The 15,696-nt window shown below is 33.2% G+C and overlaps 2 protein-coding genes across 2 annotated transcripts; one reads left to right on the top strand and one right to left on the bottom strand.

Annotated features, from left to right (window-relative positions):
• Nucleotides 1-6,148: 6,148 nt before the first annotated feature.
• Nucleotides 6,149-9,872, bottom strand: LOC115717045 (transcription factor EGL1). The gene is made up of 8 exons (XM_030645986.2): nucleotides 9,049-9,872; nucleotides 8,464-8,718; nucleotides 8,222-8,318; nucleotides 8,070-8,084; nucleotides 7,921-7,977; nucleotides 6,965-7,831; nucleotides 6,438-6,884; nucleotides 6,149-6,339 (listed from the first exon to the last, which is right to left on the bottom strand). Exons 1-8 carry the CDS (start codon nucleotides 9,177-9,179, stop codon nucleotides 6,268-6,270), a joined length of 1,941 nt encoding a protein of 646 aa, XP_030501846.2. The 5' UTR covers nucleotides 9,180-9,872; the 3' UTR covers nucleotides 6,149-6,267.
• A 1,989-nt stretch (nucleotides 9,873-11,861) lies between these two features.
• On the top strand, nucleotides 11,862-13,983 carry LOC133038362 (uncharacterized). The gene is made up of 5 exons (XM_061116485.1): nucleotides 11,862-12,086; nucleotides 12,203-12,245; nucleotides 12,303-12,578; nucleotides 12,836-12,985; nucleotides 13,490-13,983. Exons 1-5 carry the CDS (start codon nucleotides 11,862-11,864, stop codon nucleotides 13,981-13,983), a joined length of 1,188 nt encoding a protein of 395 aa, XP_060972468.1.
• The last annotated feature ends 1,713 nt before the right edge of the window (nucleotides 13,984-15,696 follow it).

Here is a 15,696-nt window from a genome sequence, read left to right as displayed (position 1 = left end):
AGAAATTCGAAAAATTTGTGAGCTGTACGGATGGTATGCGTTGCATACCCATCCGCGCGCGCTTACTGGGTGCACATCCGAGTTTCCTCGGCGCAGGAGGCTGCACGCATGATTTCCGCATGCACAGGAAGGGATTTCAGACATCCTTGAGCGTGTTTCATCAGCCAGAGGCTGTCCGAACACGCTGCTGATCGAGTGAAGCTCGGGTCCGCGCGCGTGAGGGTGTGTCATTACCCTATCTTTTTTCAAAACTTCAAAAAATCATAAGTAATTCAAATTAAATTGAAATTAATTTCTGTAAAAAAAATGAATTGCTTAATTTTTTCCAAACTATCCAATAAAAATAATTCCAGAAACGAAAAATTTAATTATTTTTCATAAAATTTCACAAGCATCAATCAATCATCATATAACACACAGATCAACATAAAACCATCCAAATCACACACAAATCGTTTTAAGTCCAAATTTCTAGAAACTCTTTCCTCACAATTTAACCCTTGCTTAGTGAAAATTCATAAACTAGACATAGTCTAATTTGAGAATTATAATTGATTAAGCAAAATCAATTAACTGAGTCTTACAAGCAGTGTTGTCTCAACTAGTATGGGGACCATGGGCCTATATATCCGAGCTTCCAATAAGCAGACTAAGAACTTACTAGGTAAATTCACTGACTTATGAATTCCTTGTTGCATCCACGCATAGAACTTGGAATTGCACTCTCAGTTATATAGAACACTCTATATGTTCCACGATGTAGATACGCTATCAATTATCCATTGTTATAATCCCAATAATCAATGATCCTCTATAGATGATTTACATTGTATAGGGATTAAATTACCGTTACACCCTTCAATGTATTTTATCCTTAAAACACTTAGCCACCTATAAATGATATTTCAGTGAATATAATCACTAAAATGAGTACTCAACATTTATCTCTGTTTAGCCAAGCTCGAAGGAAATCATCATTTCACTTCTATTTGCTAGATAGAAGTTATAGATTCCATATCTATGTTTAGCGCTCCCACTCAATTGTACTACCATGTTCCCAAAATGTACGTATCACCCTGATCGAAAAGTAGGTTTAACTAACAAATCAAAGAACATGTATAATACTCTTGAGATCGAACCTAACCATATCAGGATTAAGATCATTTGATCTAGGATCAACTAGGTGATATTGAATTGAATAGATATTACTGTTAGTTTAATATATCTGAATCAAAGTTCAATATCGGTCCCTTCCGATGCATACTCCATGCATCCAACCCAAGCTTTACTTTAACCAATGCCCTGAAAAGAACATAGCACTTATCCAAGGTGCAAGTACACTATGTTGTAGATTCACATATCAGTTAAACCTTGTGATCTGATAAATCTAGGAATATATATTTAATCCCATAATCTTGATTACTTTCCACTGTGCTAACGACACAATAAACAAGAATATAAATGTGATATGGGTTTGGATGAATTTATAAATCAAATAAACAAGTAAATGATAACATGAACCAAATGATACACAAATAAGTGATGAAAATACTTCTATTTCTTTATTGATATTTAAAAGATAAAGATTACATTGAAATTGAGTTTTATTTAGGGCATAAAATCCAACAATTGGGACATTTTTTTATAAAAGAGAAATCCCAATTCTTGGAAGAAATTTATTAAAACCATAAACTTATAAATACAATAAACCTAAAGTTTTAACTATGTCTAAACCCTAAAAATTACCCAGAAAATTAAATAAAAACTACCAAAACCAAACAAAGAAGAACGATGATGCAATTAGTTATATATATATATACCAAGAAGGAATAGGATGAACAACTTACGAGTCAAAGATGGATGTTTGCGTAGGGAAGAATCCTGTAACTGAGTTTTAAATGAATGACTAAATGAACTCTGTGAACTTTTGAGATTGAAGATTAAATCTAAAGAAATTCGCAGGAAATAAGTCAAGGACAAAGAGGGATGCAAAATTCTGAGAAATTGGAAAAAGGGTTTTTGTAGAAAAGCTCGAAGTTTGTTGAATGCAAAAAATGGTGGAATGATGGTTTCATTTCAATTTTTATACCTTGAGATTGGTCACCGTTAGATTAAAAAAATAGAGATCTAACGGACAAGAACAAGGGAGAATTGAAAAAGATGGGTCATTAAATGCTAATGATGTGCCTCGAAACCATGAACCGCCAAATTTAAAAGCATGCAATTTTTCAAATTGGGTCAAGACAAATATACCCTTTGTAATCATTTAAAAAGATCTTTTTATTAAAAAAGAACTTTTTAAGGGGAAATTATTATACCCGAAATTCGGCTATACTGCAGAGAGTTACACATGTCAATCAAGTAGAATATGAACCACTAAATATAATAACGATTATATCATTTAATGCAAAATGGAATAATTCATAAAAATATAAAATTAATAGAGTATATTTATAACTCTCTGACTGTATAGTCTTAGGCGAGACAAGGATACACAAACTACTAATTCTTGTATTGATGAGAGACCATATTATCTCGAAAGACACAGTCCCGAGAATAAGATTTGTTTCTTAAGTAAAATTATTCAAATTAACTACAAGCAATATATAGCGAGACATCCGCCTCGCTACACATAAGAAAATATTTACGAGACGAATAAGCTATTGAAACACTTAGTGTATATTCCACATTATAATAACTAAGTGTAACAACTTGGAAACATGTAGGACATGATTGTCCAGTCTGCGAGGCCTTATGGTCATAGAGCAGTTCTTAAGTTTGCCCAGTATATTGTGGCTCATGCCATTGCTAGAAGGCATATGATTAAACCGAGTTATTATTGGTCATCTATATACAAAGCGAGATACCACAGTCGCACGTCAACATCAACCACCTTGAAGATAAGAATGATAAATTGTTATGCGGTTATCTACTGTTATCTACAGGTGTTTTAATGAAACGTGATCAAATCCCACGTTTCATGAAACAGTTATGTAATTCAATTTAAATGTAAATAACTGTCAATTTATATTCCTATAAATAGGGGCAGATCCTACAGAAAAAAGAGACAAAAAAATCTTTGAGAGAAAAAAGATCACTAGTTATAATATTGTATCAAATATTTAGAAATATCTTGAATAAGATAGACTCGTGGAGTATGCAGATTTAACTGCAAAACTACGTAAAATATCTGGTGCGATTATAATTATTATACTTATTAATTTTCCTATATATATCTATGTTTAATTTATTACGAAAAAAGGCTCATTATTCGTTAACGAAAATCTGCGTAAACAGTTATTATAGACATCCAAGGGAGAGTGTTGTAAAATATTAAAAATAAATGTCAAAATCACCAAAATCATCTATCACCGTAAATACTTGATTGTATTTTCCTTTATTACATTGATTTAGTTTATCATTCTTTTAGTCATATTTTCGTATAAATAAGTGTTCACCCTATTAAAATAAACTTATTAGAAATTCTCATTCTCTTTCTCTCTTTCTCTCTTCATCTTCTTCTCTATTTTGTATTACTCATAATAATTTTAAAATAAAACATAAATTTTAAATACAATCTCAAATATAAATTTATGAAAAAATATTTAAACAAAATACAATAAACTACTTTTATATTATATGATTTTTTTGGCTACATGTATAAACCCTTTAAAGCATCCATTTAAAAAAAAAATACCCTTTTAAAATATGATAATATCTTATAATTTGAATACCTACTAAAATCCTTATAATACTATAGTGTTCATAAAGTACCCAATCTAATTCAATCCGTACAATTTAATCCAATCCAATCCGCAGTGTGAATATCTGCACTTGTGCGAATTAGATTGGATTAGAAAATCTAAAATCCACACTTGTATAAATTGGATGTTAATTGACATGTAAAAATAACCGATCCAATATATATATTTATATATTTTAAAAATTATATATACAATTAATATTTTAATATAATAATAAAAATTAAAAATGTAATACATATTATATAAATATATTTCAAAATATAGTATATGTAATGTAAATTTTATTCATATTTACAATGTTAAATATTTTTTTATACATATAATTATTTTCGTCTTGCTTTAAATTTGTTATTTTTTTTTTTGTTTTCCTCAAAAAAAATTTTTTGTTATTTTTTGTTTTATTTATTTTAGTTTGTTGTTTGATACATAAAGTAACAATAATTTATTTTATTTTGTTGTTAGTTATATGAAAAATAGATTTTAAAATAAATATTAAATTATTCAATATTGAAAAGTAGCTAATTTAAAATAACCGATCCAATCCGCACTTTTGGGAATTGAATTGGATTGGATTAAGTTACTATGCAGATTGGATTGGATCCAAAACATAAAAACACAATAATTTATTTTATTTTGTTGCTAGTTATACAAAAAAAATATTTTTTTAATAAATATTAGATAATTCAATATTAAAAAGTAGCCAATTCAAAATAACTGATCCAATCCGCACTTTTAGGGATTGAATTGGATGGGATTTGAGTTGCTACGAGGAATAGATTGGATCTAAAATATAAAATTCGCACTTTGTGCGGATCGAATGCACTAGTGCAAATTAGATCGGATGAATACCCCCGAAAGTTGGGGTAGTTCTCTAATTTTTGAGTTAAGCTAGTAAACATCTTTCCTTGCAACTTGAAAGAATTCCTTACCACACTCATCCTAGAAGTCAAATATGAAACTTGGGTCTAAGCTTTCAATTTCAGGACGTTGTTTGTTATATGATTAAGGTGATTTCAAAGTGTTTTAAGTCTCTTTCATTTAAATGCAATGGTTAAATATTACCTTTAAAAATCACAACATAAAGCCAAGCCTAATTTTTGCCATATCACAGCAGAATCTATTTTGGTCCAGTCCTCTAAGGGTCCCCAACCAAGGGGGCTAGTCCCTAGACTTTGTCAGTTCCAAATTTTTAATCCTAACTTTCTCTCAATTTTTTTGAGCTGAATTTTTTGATTGAACATTTCCTTATGAAAATATTGAAATATGATATATTCTTCATTTTAAAAGTGAATTATTGAAAAATGATTGAATACATCAAACATAATTTTGGGTGTTTTAAGATAATGCATACAGATTCCATCATTTTATCCCGTAGAGGAAAAGACATGTTTGTTTGTTGCTGTACAATAATCAACCATGGAAACAAAATGGCTGAGATGAATAGTTTTTGTCTACATCTGATGAAAGAGTACCATTACAATCTTTTGGACATTAGTACTTCTTAGAAATCATTAAAGCTCTTAGTTTTTTGGATTCTAGCTCTTAGAATGTGAACCTCAATGTATAATTACAAATGACTATATCAAAGAACCTGACTTTCCTACTATGAAAGACCCCTGTTTGTCTTGATATGGAAATTAATGCAATTATTTTTTTTGTTTTAAAAAGGGCTAATTTCTCAGTTTTTATTGATAATGTGATCTTTCTGAAAATGTTCACCCTTTTAAAAGTATCAATATGGAAAACCACACTACTCTGAAGTTTTAACAATATTCGTAGCCTAATTGGAAATGACCTCTTTAATGGTCCAATGGAAAATGACTAATATTTTTTCAACCATATCAGTTTGAATTTGGTGGACCATACCATAAGTTTCAAAAATCAGTGTAGCTGAAATGATTAGTAGTACTAGAGCATCAGTGAGAAATATATACATATACATATATAGATATATATGTACTAATTAAATGTCAGTTCATTGGTTCAACAAAAAAAACAAAGAGCAAGTTGAGCCAACTTTTATCATTTACCCCTCCCTTTTTTTTGGGCATAGTTCAGCTTTATGTAAGAGCTTTTTCAGAAAATAAAGAAAGGGAATAATTTTATTTCTTCTTGCAGGTTGTTGAAGTTGATATAATTCTTTGAGAGAAGAAAAAGAAAGTCTTAACTTTCTCTTTATTCAAAATCTGTGCAATTTTTTTTACACACTATCAAAAGAAACCTTTATGAATAATTCTTTGGAAAGTAATATTACCTATTTAATTCATTGCCTTTTATGTAAGGAATATCAAACTCTTTTATCAGCTCATTATTTTTCGTTATTTTGTGCATAGTTTAACAGATAATTTCCTTCTAGATATGTTAGCAGTAGAGGTAGATGACAGTTAGTTAAAACCCAAATAACATTAAATGACTTGAAACAAGTTTATTCCATGGCACAATGGCACATCAAAAGAGGCAAATGGGTTCTTAAAATGAGATCATATCTTCTCACTCTTAAGCTTTAACATGTCAAAGTAATTTTCTGAATTGCTTTCTTGATTTTTGCTGCCGTTGAAGAACTTGATCCCTTGATCTGCAAAAGAGAAGGAACTCACTGTCATCATCAAAAGAATTTATAATATGAAAGTTGAAATGACAGAAAGCTACAAAAACTGTGACTAATTTTCTTACCATGGATTTGATAGTCAAGGAAATGACACCATCCATAGTGGTTGATTGAACTGAGTGAGAATCTAATTTGAGATTGCTCAAGGCATCCATGATTTCTAGCAACACCCCCTCCCTCCAAGGACATCTTATCTCAATTATGACATCTTTATTCTTCATATTGACAGCTACATTATCAACTGAACATTCCTTTGAAACATCATGATTTTTCTCTGGCTCAACTTCACCTATGTCACAAGCCTTCCTTTTGTTCATTAACTGTTTCTTCCCACTACTAATCTTCTTTTGTCTGTAGTTGTCAGATGTTCCCTCTCTGGCATCATGGGGTTTTCTCTTTGTTGTTCTTGGCTCTATATCAGTTGAATCCTTGCTAGATTCCAACTCCTCAACCCTTTTTTCAAGCTCTTTCAAGTATTGTATAGCATCATCAAGTATAGACACTTTGTCCTCCTGTTCAAACAAGATGTGAATGCATATTATGTTGAAGTTAATGTCTTTTAATCATAGAGTTAAGTAAGAGCTGTATTTACCTTGCTTAGTGAAGGGACCATTCCCTTTAGAATTGAAAACTTTTCATTTAATCTTTCTCTTCGCTTTCGTTCTGCTATTGCATGGTTCATGCCAATCTCATCAGCCTCAGGTCTCCAAACCCCACTTCCAATGCTATTATCTTCTTGGGAATCAACTACGCGGTTAAGATGCATCCGAGGAACTTCAAATAGGATCTTCTTTACTAAGTTCTGCGGTGTTCCTCCTCTTGGTTTAAAAAGTTTCAATAACATTTCCTTCTTCCAACTGACAAAGCTTGATTCCTGATGAAATTTCTTATTGTGAGTCCCTAAAATCAATTGGTGTGAGCTCTTTAAGAGGGTTGAAAGAACACCCTGATAGTGTAAATCTTTGGTTCGCAGATCCACTGGGGTCATTTTCATGTGATTGCAGTCTTGAAGGTCTTGTAATTGATGATCATCTATCAATTCATACAGGGCTTTTTCTGGTTCAACTCTTTCATGATTTACTAGAGTCTGAGATATACAATCACTTGAGTCCAATGAATGAAGTACACAATTACTTAACTCATCATCCATGATTTGCCAGCTTTGCACTTGGGAAGCAGCCCCATTTATTCCTTCCACAATCAAAGAATCATCACCTGGTTGATTTGGTTCCAACCCATTTGAGCTGCTACTAGGAGAAGACAAATTTTCCTCTCTATGAATTACAACTGGGATTGAGTTGTTGTTGAGAAAATCATAATCAACCATGGCACATGCAAAACCTTGGCCATTTCTTATGCTTCCAGCTCTACAGTTTGACCTCTTAGAAGAAGCTAAAGGGTATGGAGTGGCAGAAATTGACATTTTGACACGCTGAATGAGAGCATGGTCCTCCAGAACCTTTTAAAAAAAATAGTACAAGAGTTGACATCAAGATCTAGCTCTTAAATGTAATAACATCGTATGTAGCATTTTGAGACAACAAATACCAGATCAGTTGTTCCCAGCTCGATCACGCCACCTGTGAGTGGAAAGCAAACCACAGTCTGGAATACAAAACACAAATAAAAACAGGCTAAGTTAGAGATCCTCAACTAATGGTTAGATAATCAAGGGAGAAAGATAGTTGTATTAGTACCTGAATCGATGCGCTCTGAGCAAGAAAGTAGTCACCCAACATGGAAAGAAAGACACAGAACAACAAGTTTGTCAAGTTTTCCAACTCATATGAAAACCAGAAAATAGTAATTTGATTTTACAATTTAGATTAACCAAGAACAAAAAAGTTACCTTCGCAAGAAGAGAGCGGCCAAATACTTTGCTTTCAGCATAGTGAGCATTGTATAGCCAAACAGGTTGACCATTTGCTAAAGTTCTTCCTGGCAACCTATAGAGAACAAAAAATAAATATTGTATGAGGCATTATCAATATTCAGTAAGCTTCAAGTCTTTTAAAATATAAATATGTATTGACCACTGCTTAGGATAGAGGATTAACTTCAAAGTAAAAGGGTGAAGAAGAGCTATTATACCCTTGGCCAATATTGAAGACAAATGACATGCAGACCAGGTAGTACCACTCAGCTTCAGATAAGTCTTCAGGAGATAATGCTGCAGAGGGCCTTTTGGCTTGTGGACTGGTTTCACCTGCAGAGAGTGACTCATAAAGCTCTCTCAATTGCTCACTTCTTTGAAAACCCATTTGATCAGCATTAAGTTCCATGGCTTGTACTGTTTTTCTAGTCTTAATATCTCCATTGTAATAGCCATCACCCCACTCCAACACTCTGCACATTTAACAAACATGTCAGTTTAGTTGATCTGTTGATTGGTAGCATATTTGTTTGTAAATATAATTAAAGAAAGAAAAGAACTACTTGGAATGAAACAAAATAAAGTTACAATGTCGAATAAGTATCAAATCTTGATACCCTTTTGTTTTTTTCATGTACAAAAGAACATTTCATTGAAGATTAAAGGAGGCCAGAAAGAACAACAGGTATGGCCACCTTTTCTATGATTTTTATAGGATCTTAGACATTAGACAAAACCCAGTTCCTTCAACAAACAAAAGGACTAAAAAGAAAGTAAACCATAAGAAGTGGGACAGTCCATACCCTGGTTGTGTGGATGAAATGGACCAGAAGATAGCATAACTCCACTGAATACTTCTCACAGCAAGAGCAAGCTGTTTCTTGAAGTTATTTTGCTGTGACAACCCCTCCTCGTTTTGAAACCCAGTAGCCATATTCAAGCATGAATTTTTAAGTTGAAAATCTTTTAAAACTCTCTCTCTCTCTCTCTCTCTCTCTCTCTCTCTCTCTCTCTCAACAAGGACAGGTGTCAATAACTTGCTGTGCTATCATATCCTACCTCTTCATTTCCCAGAACCCAAATCAGATTCTTTCCTTGGAAAACTTCCCCTCAGAGAATCTCAAGATATATTATCCTAGATGAGTTCGACTCAACACCACTCCAGCTTCAAGCACCAACCAAAATAAAAAAACCACTATTCCAAAACCAACATTTTTATCTAGAGAAAAGACCCTTTATAGAAATGGGAAAGCTTGAAAAGATGATAGTGAATGAAGAGAATAAACGACTAAAATTCATTGTTATGAAGTGTAGAACACATGGTTGATGGAGTAGTAGTACTGGTACACTACTACCACTATGCTAGTAGTAGAGGTAGTTATAATGGCAATAGTAGTAGCAGTAGTATAAAAATCACTTTTATTTTTGTGCTGGTGAATCAGAACACTCACTTTCACGATTAAAAATAAATGTCAAAGAAAAAGAACAGGTAAAAAAAAAAGAGTACCTTAGTTTGAAAGTCATAGATGAGATGGGAATCAAAGAAACCAACAAAAAGAAAAGCCTCATCAAGTGGTCATAGCTAGAAAGAGGTGGGGATCACTTCACATGCACCAAAAAAAAAAATAAAAACTCAAAGGCTTTATCTTTCTTCTGCTGTAGTTGTTCTGAGTAACTCTCAATTCAAAAAACACACACACATCTGAGTAAAGATAGTAAAAAGAGACAATATGAAAGAAAAAAGATTTTTTTTGATCTCTGACCCCATGAAACTGAAATCATAAGGGACCTACTTAAAGACTCTAAAACCCCATATTTTAATGGCCTATTTTAATTAACCTTGTATTTTAGTGATTCTTATTCAAAGGGTTTCCTTATATATAAATAAGAATAAGAATGGAAATAAAATAAAATAAAATTTTAAAATGCATACAAAAATTGTTAAATTTTTTTTCATATTACATTGGTAGTAATGAAAATGCCACCTTAAGTGGTTTCTGTAATAAAATAAAATAAAATTGAAATAATTTTTATTTTGTTTTTTTACTTAATTATATTTTGAAGTATTAAAATGTAATTTTAAAGTAATATTTTATTTTAAAATAAAAGACAAAAAACAGGATAAGAAAATTTTAATAATTTTTTTTATTAATTTTTTGTATACATTTTAAAATTTGATTCTATCAAATGTCTATTCTTATTGGTATTTCATCCTTATATTTTCATTCGGATTAATTAATCGTCAAATAATATTAATTGATGTGTTGATTAATAATTGTTTTGCTTCGAAACAAACACCAAGCAAATAAAAATAACCCACATGTTCATTTGAAAGAAATAATGCATTATGGTTATCTCAACAAACCATATCAAAATAGCAGAAAGAGAGATTCCCACTTTGAACTTGTGCTTGTTCTATTCCAAGTAGTAAGAATCATATTTTTTGTAATATAGAAATGATAATATTGTTCATAGGAAATACAGTTCTTATTGGCCAAAGTGAAAATTTAATATATATAACATAACGAAGAAAGTGGTCCTCACTTCCATATATCATAGGCTGTTCTAAATTGGCCTTATATACTTTAATGTTGGGATGTGGTGAAAAATTATAAACAAATAAAAAACCAACAACAATTATTGTGTCAGTAACACTGTAAGTAACTGTTTTCTTTTTCTTTGTTGGATTAGTTTACTAATTAAACTTAATTTTTTATTATGTGCTTGCTAATGCTATATTACTTTAATGGTAAACTAAGTTAATAAGTTATTATTTTGTTTAAAAAAAAATTCGACTCATTATCTATATTTTAGAATATATAAATAGATGAGTGTTCCTCACGTACACTCCAAACCAACTCTACATTTTAAAAATCTACTAAATATCAAATACGAGATGAAAATGAAAGATGAATTGGCATCAAGTTAATGAATATTTACAATGATTATATAAAACGTGTGACTTTGTGTTTAGTATTACTCTCTAATAAAACCAAATATCTCAATCTTCACTTTCACGAATCTCTCTTATGCTTTGTGTATCTTCATTTTCTCTCATATCTGAGTACAATTCTTTTCTTTAGCATACTAAAATAAAAAGAAAGAATTTCACGTCAGTAAGTAAAGTTTCAGATTAATTAGAGGCAGTCATGACAACTAGTAGTTATAAGTATTAAGTATTATTTAGTTGCAGGTTATAAAATAAAGAGAAATGTTAAAAGGCACCAGTGGTGCCAAACACCCTCTTACGTGTCAATATCGCTATTGGTCTAATTTAGTATCGGATCTCATATAGTTTAATATAATAATTTTTAAGAAGTATCGCTAGTCAATCGCAAAGCGACACATCTTAAGGGTGCTAGGCACTACTAGTGCCCAATATCAATGCTCTAAAATAAAATAGAGAATGTGTAACAAATTAAGTTTTCTTGTTATGCTTTTGTTCTTTTCTTGCATTGTACTCAACATTGGGTTCTATAAATAAAAGCTTACTCTAGTTAGTTTAGTGTGTTCTTTAATGCCATTGTTTCTAGCTAAGAAATTGATTTTTAGATGCTCTCTGTTTTCATCTTCTTCTTTTCTATTATATGGTATCAATTGCTACTAACACACGTCAATGGAGTCCTGCTCGATTGATCCTGCCAGCCACTTTGCTCCAACTACACCTCCCACACCCCCAACTCTAGCGATTCCTTCTTGGAATCTGTTCTCTAATTCTGTATCATCTTCTCTTACGATCAAATTGGATTGCCTCAACTTGAAATCACAAGTTGTTCCCACTGTGATTGGCCATGATCTCGATGATATCTTGTTTCATGGTGTCCCTCATCCCTCTACTCTGGTGAATGGCAATCCAAATCCTACGTTTGCTTAGTGAAAAAAGAAGGATCAGCTGCTCTTGTCATGGCTTTGATCCTCCATGTCTAAAGGTACTCTTGCTTCTGTTGCGAATTTCAGTCATCCTCCACTATTTGGAAAGCCCTGGAACAAAGATTTAACAGTAAGTCTCGTGCCAAGCTTCTTTAGCTAAAGAGTCAATTCTCTACCATTCGTAAAGGTAATCTCTCGATTTCTGATTACACTGACGAAGTTCAGAATCTTGTAGATTCTTTAGCTGTCGCAGGCTCTGTTGTCAATGATCAAGATATCATTCTCCAACTCCTGAATGAATTGGAACCAGAGTACGACTCTGCTGTATCAGGCATTACAGCAAGAAGTGATCTTCTTTCTATCGAAGAAGTTCAGGCCCTTCTTCTCTCTCATGAAAGCAGATTGGACAATCACAATGTTGTTAATGAATTAGCCATGAAAATACAAGCTAATCTGACATATGGCAATTCAAGATCCAACGCTTATTGACCACCTCAAGGCACCCAGAACAGGGTCGAAGCTACCAAAAACCAGTCAATCAATCTAATCAACCTGAATGCCAAGTTTGTCTTCGATTTGGCAACACAACACCCACTTATCACTACCGATTTGAGAAATCTTGGGTCACTCCCAAACCAGGAACTATCGCACCTCGTGCCTTTGTTATTGTACAAGATTGGGAGTATGATCGATAAGTATTCTCAAAATCCTTTGTTCTAGACTTTGGGGATGATAATTGTTGGTTTGTGGACACGGATGCTACTCATCATGTGGCAAATAATCCACAAAATCTTGAAAGCTCAGCCTCTTACCATGGTCCTCACTCTCTTGTTGTTGGAGATGGTAAGAAGCTGGTTATTTCTCACATTGGTACAACTTCTCTACCCTTTTCTACTAATTTTCCATTAAAATTGAATTATGTTCTTCAAGTGCGTACCATTACAAAGAACTTTGTTAGTGTTTCTCAATTGACTAATGATAATAATGTTTTCCTTGAATTTCACAAAACCTGCTATTTTGTTAATGACAAGTAAACAGAGAGAGTTCTTCTCAAAGAGAAACTTAAGAGCAAGTTGTACCAGCTAGGAGACACCACACTAGGTCCAAGTTACCAGGAATCACCTCGGTGTCATAATACATCTAGTACAATTGTTAAGTCTGAATCTTATATTTCCAATTCTTGTAAATGCAATGTTATGCAATCTCACAATTATACCAAGTTTGAAATAAATAACATTGACAATTTCTCTTTTGACAATAATCCCTCTATTTTTCATACATTTCAACTTAACCATGTTAATACATGGCACTTAAAACTTGGACATCCCTCTCCAAATGTTTTATCCAAAATTTCACCTCTGGTTCCTCATACAGGCTCCCTCAAACAATTGCAATTTTGCACTGCTTGTCAACTAGGAAAGAACCATAAGCAGGCCTTCCGTATATCACTTAACAGAGCCTCTAAACCCCTTGAAATAATTCACATAGATCTTTGGGGTCCCTCCCACATTACTGCTAAAGATGGCTATAGGTATTATGTCCACTTCGTAGATGACTATAGTAGGTACACTTGGATATTTCCCTTAGTTGAGAAAAATCAAGCCTTTGATACCTTTGTTAGGTTCAAAAGCATGGTTGAAAAGCAATTTAATTTACCTATAAAGAATTTACAGGCTGACTGGGGTGGAGAGTACAGGACTTTTACTAGATTTCTGAGTGATCAAGGTATTCTTTTCACTCACTCGTGTCCACACACACATGAACATTATGGTCGTGCTAAGAGAAAGCACAGGAATATTACTGAAACAGGTTTAACCATCCTAACACAATCTGGTTTGGACTTCTCTTACTGGTGGTTTGCATTTTAGTGTGTTGTGTTCACTATTAATAGGTTGCCCACACCTGTTATATGTCACATTTCTCCCATTGAATGTTTGTTTGGCAACACACCTAATTATACTATTTTGAAGTCATTTAGGTGTGCTTGTTTCCCTTACTTAAGACCCTACAATCACCACAAGATGGAGTATAGATCTCAACAGTGCACTTTCTTGGGGTATTCCAACAATCATAAGGGGTATCTGTTTGAGAATAAAGATGGCAGACTTTTTATTGCCAGGAATGTGGTGTTCAATGAATCATGCTTCCCTGCTCATTCATCCTCTTCAAATAATCAGGTACCAACTGTCAACTCAACTACGAATCCTACAGCAATATTTTTTATGTCATCTTCTAATGGAATTCCTCAACCTGTTCTGCATATGGAATCCCAATCTCCTACTTGTGAGAATCATGCTCATGCAACTCAAAATGCACCAAATCTCACAAGCAATACTCCCAATTTTGATGCTGCAACATTGCCCACTGAACAGCCTGTTCTAGGCTGCTCAACTGGTTTGGCACCTATTCTCACTACAAATACATCGAATGCTAAAGTTATACCAATTCAGGATCCAGATTCTAATGACACCACAATTGTGAGAAATTCAGAGGGAAACATACCGTCTATTGTAGCATAATTTGATGCATTACAACCTGCTGCTACACCAACTGATGTTTTACCATCTATAACAAACCGATGCACCACCAACTAATGCATCATCATCATTTGCTGAACCACCCCTTGATGCTTTGAAACAACCAGCTACTGCACCTATTTTCTCAAGTCAACATACATCTGTATCTCCCTATCTCCCCTAAACAGACATCAAACACCCAATGAAGCCATAGTAACTGCTGTTGAACGCAAACACCAAATGAAAACTAGATCTCATAACGACATTTCCAAACTAAAATCCTACCTTGCTACAAAGCATCCCCTGCCTAAATTCTTATTCCCAGCAGAGCCCAAATCTCTCAAAGTTGCCTTGAATAATCCAAATTTTTTTGCTTCAATGCAGTCTGAGATTAATTAGTTCCCTCAAAAAGCCTGGTACTCAGCATCTGGTCCCCTACATGGATAGTATGCATGTTATTGGAAATAAATAGGTGCACAGAGTTAAACTTAATGCAGATGACTCTCTAGATAGATTCAAATCAATATTGGTAGCAAAGGGCTATCTTCAAACACCAGGGATCAATTTTGAAGAGACATTTAGCCCTGTGGTCAAGCCTGCAACAATTCGGGTTGTCCTTTCTATAGTTATTTCTAATAACTGGCCTGTGACACAGTTAGATGTCAGCAATGCATTTCTAAATGGTGAACTTGAAGAAACTGTGTACATTGCCAACCACAAGGATTTGAATATGCTAGATATCCCTCTTATGTGTACAAGCTAAACAAGGCACTTTACGATCTCAAAGAAGCTCCCCGTGCTTGGAATGACAAGTTGTAACACACACTCATCAACTGGGGATTTCATAGCTCCAGATCTGATACTTCTCTATTTATACATGGAATAGGCTCAAATCTTGTCATACTACTTGTCTACGTTGATGATATAATCATCACTAGCCCAAACTCTGCTCTAATCTCTCACATCATATCTGGTCTAAACAATGCATTTTCTCTCAAAGATTTAGGACCAATTCACTACTTCTTGTGAGTGGAAATTCACACAGATAATGTAGGCATAATTTGT

Source organism: Cannabis sativa, chromosome 5 (assembly GCF_029168945.1).
Source record: "Cannabis sativa cultivar Pink pepper isolate KNU-18-1 chromosome 5, ASM2916894v1, whole genome shotgun sequence".
NCBI classification, from domain to species: domain Eukaryota; kingdom Viridiplantae; phylum Streptophyta; class Magnoliopsida; order Rosales; family Cannabaceae; genus Cannabis; species Cannabis sativa.
Note: the sequence above shows the minus strand (reverse complement) of the source record. Positions and strands in the feature narration are given on the sequence as shown.

Bases quoted from the DNA above. Each gene is read 5' to 3' on its own strand.
- LOC115717045 (XM_030645986.2), bottom strand. From the start codon at position 9,179: ATGGCTACTGGGTTTCAAAACGAGGAGGGGTTGTCACAGCAAAATAAC. The intron at 8,719-9,048 runs GTATGGACTGTC...TTAAATGTGCAG, and splicing joins ATTTCATCCACACAACCAGG to AGTGTTGGAGTGGGGTGATG. The intron at 7,832-7,920 runs GTATTTGTTGTC...TTTTTTTAAAAG, and splicing joins AGCTGGGAACAACTGATCTG to GTTCTGGAGGACCATGCTCT.
- LOC133038362 (XM_061116485.1), top strand. From the start codon at position 11,862: ATGGAGTCCTGCTCGATTGATCCTGCCAGCCACTTTGCTCCAACTACA. The intron at 12,087-12,202 runs GTGAATGGCAAT...TGCGAATTTCAG, and splicing joins TCCCTCATCCCTCTACTCTG to TCATCCTCCACTATTTGGAA. The intron at 12,579-12,835 runs GCAATTCAAGAT...CCTTTGTTCTAG, and splicing joins ACAAGCTAATCTGACATATG to ACTTTGGGGATGATAATTGT.